This window comes from Lucilia cuprina, chromosome 4, assembly GCF_022045245.1.
Source record: "Lucilia cuprina isolate Lc7/37 chromosome 4, ASM2204524v1, whole genome shotgun sequence".
In the NCBI taxonomy this organism is placed as follows: Eukaryota; Metazoa; Arthropoda; class Insecta; order Diptera; family Calliphoridae; genus Lucilia; species Lucilia cuprina.
In genome coordinates, this window is record NC_060952.1 from 60,353,249 (window position 1) to 60,362,101 (window position 8,853).

The window sequence follows — 8,853 nt, forward strand, 5'->3', positions numbered from 1 at the left end:
TCTGCAGTATCATTTATACTTATATAAAACTTATTTGTGCGAATTTTTAAAGAGATAGCAGAATATTTGACGTAATTATAGCATAAAAAGTTCAAATCGGGAGGTACGGTTGTATGGGGGCTAGGTGAAATAATGGACCGATTTCAACCATTTTCAATAGGCTTCGTCCTTGTGCCAAAAAACATGCTTGGTCCAAATTTCATCAAATTATCTTGAAAATTGCGGCCTGTACCTTGCGCACAAGGTTTACATGGACAGCCAGCCAGCCGGACAGACGGACGGACGGACGGACGGACATGTCTTAATCGACTCAAAAAATGATTCTGAATCGATCGGTATACTTTAAGGTGGGTATTGGACCAATATTTTTGTATGTTACAAACATCAGCACAAACGTATAATACCCTCCCCACTATAGTGGTGTAGGGTATAACCAGATATAAATGGTTTTGTAGACTTTTAAATTTTTATACCCTACACCACTATAGTGGGGAGGGTATTATACGTTTGTGCTGATGTTTGTAACATACAAAAATATTGGTCCAATACCCACCTTAAAGTATACCGATCGATTCAGAATCATTTTTTGAGTCGATTAAGACATGTCCGTCCGTCCGTCTGTCCGGCTGGCTGGCTGTCCATGTAAACCTTGTGCGCAAGGTACAGGCCGCAATTTTCAAGATAATTTGATGAAATTTGGACCAAGCATGTTTTTTGGCACAAGGACGAAGCCTATTGAAAATGGTTCAAATCGGTCCATTATTTCACCTAGCCCCCATACAACCGTACCTCCCGATTTGAACTTTTTATGCTATAAATACGTCAAATATTCTGCTATCTCTCTAAAAATTGGCCCAAATAAGTTTTATATAAGTATAAATGATACTGCAGATTTTCGTAAGGATCGGCCTATATTTGACCCTAGCCCCCATACAAACCCCCTTTCAAAAAATGACTTAAACATCTAAAATTGACTTGTAACCATTTGTATCGCAATCAAACTCAACAAAACTAACTGTTATTTAGAAATATATCCTTTTCCCAAATTTACCGAGAATCGGCCCATATTTGACCTATATAAAGCCTCATTTAGAAATTTTAGTTTTTTATCAATAAATGGTTTAAATATTTTGGAATTATGGTAATATTCAACATAAAAGTTTCTTTACAAAAAATAAAAATTTTATAAAAGTAAAAATTGTAAAAATATACTCATGGTGTAGGGTATCATATGGTCGGCCATGCCCGACTATACTTTCCTACTTGTTTTTTACATACATATTTGAATATATTTTTACATTCATATGATCCTCTAAGTATTTATATAATTTTTTTTCTAATTATATTACTTTTTACAATCAATACAAATACATACATTTTAATACTCCACATAAAAATTACACATAAATTTATTAAATCCTACATACATTCAATAATTCAACTAAAAAAATTTCTAATTAAAATTTGGTTATTTCATGCATAAATTTTTCCCATAATATACATTAAACATACAAAGATATAAACGTTTTTAATTATTTTCTAAATAAAATTTGGTTATATCATACATACATTTTTCACATTTTATAATTTTTCAAGTTCAACATGAAATGTTAAATTTTAGACCATAAGTCATTTCCTATAGTAAATAATATTTAAGTTTGATAGTAAAAATATTGTAACCTGATAGTCGCGACTATCGTTTTGTTTCGTGTTTTCGTCGGCACATATATGCTCTGCTTGCGTACATCTCATGTTCGTATATTACTGCTTGCATGGCTTCAATATTGTTGACTTGGAATAATTTGTGTAGAAAAATATTTTAAAATGAAATATATGTGGGTATTATAAATATGTTAGTGAGTTGCTGCGTAATATATTGTATGTGAAAACATTTTATATTTGTCTGTAAGCTGTAATATGCAATAGCTTGTATGGGTAAATATTTTTTAGCAAAAATACTATAAATATTTTGAACAGAACCTTTTTTTAAATATGCATATTTTTAAATATGAGGTAAATGCATATTTATTGCAAAGTCAAAAATAAAAATATAAAAGCATTTACTAATATTTAAACTCTGTTGCCGACTATATAATACCCTACACCAGTCAGTATGTTAAATAAGTGGATAATTTTAAAAAATAAAGCATTTAATGTTTGTGGGAAATTTTTACGTATAATTGACAAAAAACAAGGGTAGTTTGTATGGGGGCTAGGGTCAAATGAGGCCCGATCACTATAAAAATTAGTAGCGTTGTTTATCGTTCTAAAAAAAGTTTTGCGGATTTTTGTTGACATAATAGAACATTTAACGTAATTATGAGCCTAAAGGCCCTATTCAGGGGGTACGGTTGTATGGGGCTAGGCGAAATAATGGACCGATTTCTACCATTTTCAATAGCGTTCGTCTTTAAACCAAAAAAAGAGTATATGCCAAATTTCATCAAATTATCTTGAAAATTGCGATCTGTAGCGTGCGCACAAAGTTTACATGGACACACAGACAGACGGACGGGCGGACATAGCTAAATCGACTCAGAAAGTGGGTCTAGAACTAATATTTTTGGGTGTTACAAACATCAGCATAAACGCATAATACCCTCCCCACTATAGTGGTGTAGGGTATAATAACAGAAAGACGTGTTTATAATACGTTTTGAGATAAAAAATAAATAACTAATATTTTCATTCACTGCCATAAAATTCCATGAATAACACACAAAGAAGAACGTCCAAAAAATACATTTTTTATTTAGTACCTTTTGAACAACTGTGTTTTTTTTTTTTGTGCTTCTACTATTACATTCTCACCAGTTAGGTCTTTGACAGGTGACTTAGGTCCTTGACAATTAGTTTCGCCTATATGCCTTAGGACTTTCTAGACAATATAACAAATTTAATTATTTATTCATTTCACACACAAAAATATTATTAAATTATGTTTCTTTTCAAAGTCCAACCAAATTCGAATACTTATGTGAGACACTGTATATGTCAAAAGTGACATCTGTATACTTTGTGGTTAAAGGCTCAAGTAGTTTGAAAGTTCCGTAACGTTTCCGTTCTGTGACGTTCCGTTGACTGTTTATGTGTAGTTAGTTTATACGTAAGAACGTAGCAGCTGTTTTTAAAGTTTTTGCCTTTGCAAAAAAGCAACTCTGATTTGTTGTGTCAAAAACCAGAGTTGATTTTCTTTCTTTGTGTCTAAAGCTAGAGTTGTTTTTTTCCATATGTTTACAAATGTATATAACTTTGGCGCTTATATTAACTAAAAAAATTAATTTCTCGTCGTCCATTTTGAAAAAAACGATATACAAACTTCTTGGCCAATGATTATCAGTGGACACATTTATAACGAATTTCAATAATTAAATTAATAAATTTCTTTCTTCATCTTTTCTTTTTTTCTATGGCATTTATGTTGAAAGTAATGTCAATTTTGATATTTTCTTTGATATATTTCAGAGTTTTATCTCTCTTACTTTATAGTTTTCGCGTTTTTCATAGCATTTAGTATAATTTTTTTAATAAATATTTACTATTATAAGAAGTACATTAATATTAATGTTTAATTTTAAATTATTTCAATTAATCGTAATAATTAAAATTTTTTGGATGTACATTATTTTTAAAACATTAACATCACTGTTTTTTTCTTGTTTACATCTTTTTTGTTTTTATGCCAGCTGTTTATAGCTGTCACTTAACGTTGCGGATTGAATTCTATTTTCTACATGTTCATCCAAATACGAATAGCTGTTTCATCACGGAACGGAACGTAGAGACTAACTGAGCCTTAATACTCTGAGAGACACAACAATGTTTTTTCAATGTTTTATGACCAAAATTTGAACAAAATAAGATTTAATTCAAATTGAATGAGCATAGTTTTTGTCAAAAGCAATTTATATTACTAAACAATACAGTAATATGTTTCTTTTCACAAAAGTTCCTTGAAATATTTTAAATTCTTTACGAAAAAAGTTATCAACACTGTTAATAAAATAATTTCGGAAGTGTTCGGAAGTGTTGTGAATGTGCAACGCGTCTCATATTTCATTGGTCTATTTCTTCAGCCAATGAAATTACAGCGCGTGTTTAGCTTTATATCTAAAAATTGTTTTTTGTTTCATTTTTGTTAACATTCATTAACAGTTTAGGATTCACTTTGGTGCGTGACGTTGTTTAAACTAGCTGTTTCCAAAAATAAAATGCTTAAATATCGTTTATTAGTCTTTACCCTTTTTGCGGTAATTAATTATTGTTACTCAACTGTATATTTAGACGAAAAATTTTTGGATGGTAATTTTTAACATAGTAAATAAGAAATATTTATCATATAATCTTTATGTATTCTTTTACATATTTTAGACTCTTGGAAGGATAGCTGGGTATATAGTAAACACCCAGGAAAAGAATTTGGAAAATTTGTTTTGAGTTCTGGATCTTTCTACAATGATGTGGAAGCCGATAAAGGTTTGTTCGAATTTTACATGTATTTGTTACGTTTTGTAATAAAATTGTTTTTAAATTAGGCTTACAGACATCTCAGGATGCTAGGTTCTATGCTGCTTCCAAGAAATTTCCTCCATTTTCAAATGAAAATAAACCACTTGTAATCCAGTTTTCTGTTAAACATGAGCAGAATATCGATTGTGGCGGTGGATATGTAAAACTCTTTGACTGCTCTCTGGAACAGGAAGACATGCATGGCGAATCTCCATATGAAATTATGTTCGGTCCAGATATTTGTGGACCAGGCACAAAAAAAGTCCATGTTATATTCAGTTACAAAGGCAAAAACCTTTTAATTAACAAGGATATTAGGTGCAAAGATGATATCTACACCCATTTCTATACTCTTATAGTAAAACCTGATAATACTTACGAAGTGTTAATTGACAATGAAAAGGTAGAATCAGGAAATCTTGAAGATGATTGGGACTTTTTGCCACCAAAGAAAATAAAAGATCCTAATGCAAAGAAACCTGAAAACTGGGATGATAGGGTAAGTACATACGTTTTTATATTATGTTATTATGTTGTTCGGTTTGGGCATAGACAGTATTTTTGAATACCTACTATATATTTTATTTAAAGTTGATATAAAGTCATTGTTATATTTTGCAGCCAACAATTGCTGACCCTAATGATAAAAAACCAGAAGACTGGGATAAACCAGAACATATACCTGATCCTGATGCCACAAAGCCAGAAGATTGGGACGACGAGATGGATGGAGAATGGGAACCACCTATGGTTGATAATCCCGAGTACAAAGGAGAATGGCAACCGAAACAACTTGATAACCCCGATTACAAAGGCGCATGGGAGCATCCAGAGATCGATAATCCTGATTATACTCCTGATTCAAATTTGTATTTACGCAAAGAAATATGTACAATTGGATTGGATTTGTGGCAAGTTAAATCAGGAACAATCTTTGACAACATTCTTATAACTGACGATATTGAGTCGGCATCAAAAATTGCATCTGAAGTTAAAACTACACAAGCAGGTGAAAAAAAAATGAAGGAAGCTCAGGATGAAGAGCAAAGAAAAAAAGACGAAGAAGAAAATAAGACAAATGATGACGAAGATGAAGATGATAAAGATGATATTTCACCTGAAGATCAGTCTAGCGAACACGATGAGTTATAAGTACATACATATATAAAATATCCTAATAACCTTAGAATCAAATGCTTATTATCTAGTATTTGAAAATATTACAAAAGACTTAATAAAATATTTTTTATTTATTACAAAAAAATGTCAGCTCAGCTGTTCAGTTTTTATTTCGTTTTCAGTTCAGTTTTTAGTTAGTTTGAGCACAAACCAAGAAAATTCAAACAAACATTTTTTTTCCAATTTGCTTTAAAATTTCAATATCTGGCAATTCTATTTTTTTCAAATACACAAACCACTTTTCAATTCAAAACCACAGGGTGTATTTTAAAATAAATTTATTTTAAATAATTAAATGGGCTATGTTAACTAGTCGGAAATTCAGTTACAAAATTTGTACCATCTAACAAAGCAAGTTAAATAAGTGCTCTTAAAAAGACAACAAGGAAAAAGTCGATTTTAGTGACACCACTAAATGTGTCTTAAATTTCAAGTGAATTTCGGAAAGAGGACCTGTACTTACGGTGATAAGACGTTCTGTATTATACAGAACAGTACTGTATTTTAGAGCCCTGTTCTGTATAGAATTATTTGCATAGAAAAGGTATACATAGAACTGAAACTGAGTATGACAAAACCTAAGTCTGCTGTCAAAGACCTAAGTCGTGAGAATGTATTAGTTGAAAAATATGTAACCCAACAAACTCTTTCGTTTAAAAAGTTTTTATATTTTTGTTTGACATTATATTTCGATATTTTATGAAATAATGTTTTGAATTAGCCATTTTTATTCAATATCAGTTGACCAATGTAAGAAACATCTTCGTTAAAAATGATTCTTAATTTTAAATAAACTCTTTGTGTTTGCTGGGTTGAGTCAATATTGACAAATTATATTAAAAAAATAAAAACGATTGAAAAATTTGTTTTTTTTTTTGAAAATGTTTTCAATAATTTTATAGGAAAAACATAACTGTTAGCAGTGTTTATTGCAGCAGCAGGGGCTATTTTGCCAAAGGAATTGTGCTAATGCTAAAATTAACGCTTGATATGAACGATTATTCCCTATAAGAAACGAATGACCGAAACTAACACATACAAAATGATTTTACTAACACACATGCAACATTTTTTTTATGGAATTGTCGAAAAAAAATTTAATGGATGATTCCATCAACAATGACAGTCAAATGACCGGTAAAATTACCGTTTCTGGACCCAATGTGTGGTATAGGGTTGAATTTGCATATGAAAGAATGAAACAACTACATTTTGATTAAAATGTATTAAAATTTATATTTTGATCAACAATGACAGCCAAATGACCGATCAAATGACTGTCACTGTGTTACAGAGTTATATTTTTCGTCGTTACAAATTAATTGTTTCTGCGAAAGCCAAAGATCAAGAAGAGAAAAAATAAAAAAAATTACAAATTCTTTAAATTATTAAAAAAAGAGAATTATTATAAACTAAATTTTAAAAAAGTTCAGGAAGTGGATCAGAAGATAAACAATTCGGAGTTTAATCAATCAATGGTAACATAAATATGTACTTATGATTTTTATATTTCGATATTTATGAATACTTATGTATTTCTTTACAGACAACTTATTTCCACAAATTAATAGGAGCATCAGAGGACTTAAGATTCTGCGGGATATGTAAAATGGTGAAAAGACTGGTAATTTATGTATATGATTACTATATTAATAAAATTAAAAATATATACCTATATATTAAAATATCAATAAATTGTGTTTTATTATAAATTGGTATAGCCGTCAGATTTGACGGATATATTCATCAAGTGTGATTAGTCAACAATGACCGATTAATGCATATTTTTTTATTTGTTAACTGTGATGGATATATCCATCAAGCATGATTAGTCAGTCATGACTAATATTTATATCATCCATGATTAGTAAACAACAAAAGAGTGAGAAGCTCAAATATATGTTTTAAAGTCGATAGAATTCATAAGTGCGAGGTGATGCAACATCACATGTACACAAATGTTTCCATCACTTTTTACATATTGCCCTTAAGAAAGTGATGGAGCTTTGTTCTACGCAATGATGGGTATATTCTCAGTAGTGACAGTCAATTGACCGGTCAAATGACTGTCACTGTTCTTATAGGGTTGTTAATTTCAAAGCAGCCCAAATGCAGTCAAAGTACACCCTACACCACACTAATGGGAACGGCATTTTGTTTATGTCTTAAAGTTTGTAACACCTGCGTCGATGTAATAATGTAATCCGTCCATAAATTAGCCTATTGAAATATTTTGTAAGCGGTACATGCTATACAAGAATAGGGTATTTATAAAATTCGACTCAACAAATTTTATATATACGAAATTTTGACTATATATTGTTAAAATGAGTAGTACATTCAATAATTAAGCAAACATCAATCTCTTCAATATAACTTCTACATTAAAAAATACTAAATAACTTATTGCTACTTACTCGCAATGTGGTAGGGTATGATGTATTCGGATACATTTTGTACTTTCATATTTTTGTTATTTTATGTAAACAAAAATAAAAATACTCATACAATTGTATTAAATTCACACAGAACCTGTACATGTGAGAGAGTAATATTTCTTACTCTCAGTAACACTTCTATTTATTTTTCTATGATTATTTGTTTGTTGAGTATTTCGTTTTTTTCAGTTTTATATAAAAACGCGTATGAAATACAAAAATATTACAAAATTCTGACTTTAGATAATGTAGTTTTTTCAGCTTAAACATTTCCGCTTGTACTCATAAAAATTTTGTTTTGATTTTAATGCACACAATATCACAGGGTATATACTTGTGACAATAGTTAAAGCTCACTTTAGCCTTAAATTTTAAGGCTTAAAACCATTAATATCATGTTTCCACGAACAGTTGAATATTACTGACTATGAATAAAATACAAAATATTCATATTCATCATATTCATCTAAACATTTTAAGTTATCTAGGAAACTATTAAAAAAAATATTGTATATCCCAAGGCATTAGAATAAGAATTATTCTTTAAGACTAAAGGTATATATTAAATTTTAGCAAGTAAGAAGTATATATATTATTAATGTATTATTTTAGAATTTAAATGAAATATATTGTCACCAAGAGAAATTATTATAAACATTTAAGAAAAATTTTATAATTTAGTAACTAAATAAATATTTTTTTTTGATTATGTATTTAATTTCGATAG

At 29.7% G+C, this 8,853-nt stretch overlaps 1 protein-coding gene and 1 long non-coding RNA gene across 2 annotated transcripts; both read left to right on the top strand.

Moving 5' to 3' along the window:
• The first annotated feature begins 4,139 nt into the window (after nt 1–4,139).
• On the top strand, nt 4,140–5,773 carry LOC111689757 (calreticulin). Its single transcript, XM_023452217.2, has 4 exons — nt 4,140–4,302; nt 4,372–4,476; nt 4,536–5,008; nt 5,131–5,773. Exons 1-4 carry the CDS (start codon nt 4,212–4,214, stop codon nt 5,659–5,661), a joined length of 1,200 nt encoding a protein of 399 aa, XP_023307985.2. The 5' UTR covers nt 4,140–4,211; the 3' UTR covers nt 5,662–5,773.
• A 1,305-nt stretch (nt 5,774–7,078) lies between these two features.
• LOC124419805 lies at nt 7,079–7,383 on the top strand. Its single transcript, XR_006940824.1, has 2 exons — nt 7,079–7,166; nt 7,235–7,383. It is a non-coding gene; the product is annotated as an uncharacterized LOC124419805 (long non-coding RNA).
• The last annotated feature ends 1,470 nt before the right edge of the window (nt 7,384–8,853 follow it).

What these genes read in the sequence shown, in the direction of transcription:
- LOC111689757 (XM_023452217.2), top strand. Translation starts at nt 4,212, where the DNA reads ATGCTTAAATATCGTTTATTAGTCTTTACCCTTTTTGCGGTAATTAAT. An exon ending in TGATGTGGAAGCCGATAAAG is followed by an intron (nt 4,477 to 4,535) that starts GTTTGTTCGAAT and finishes TTTTTAAATTAG; the next exon opens with GCTTACAGACATCTCAGGAT. An exon ending in CTGAAAACTGGGATGATAGG is followed by an intron (nt 5,009 to 5,130) that starts GTAAGTACATAC and finishes TATATTTTGCAG; the next exon opens with CCAACAATTGCTGACCCTAA.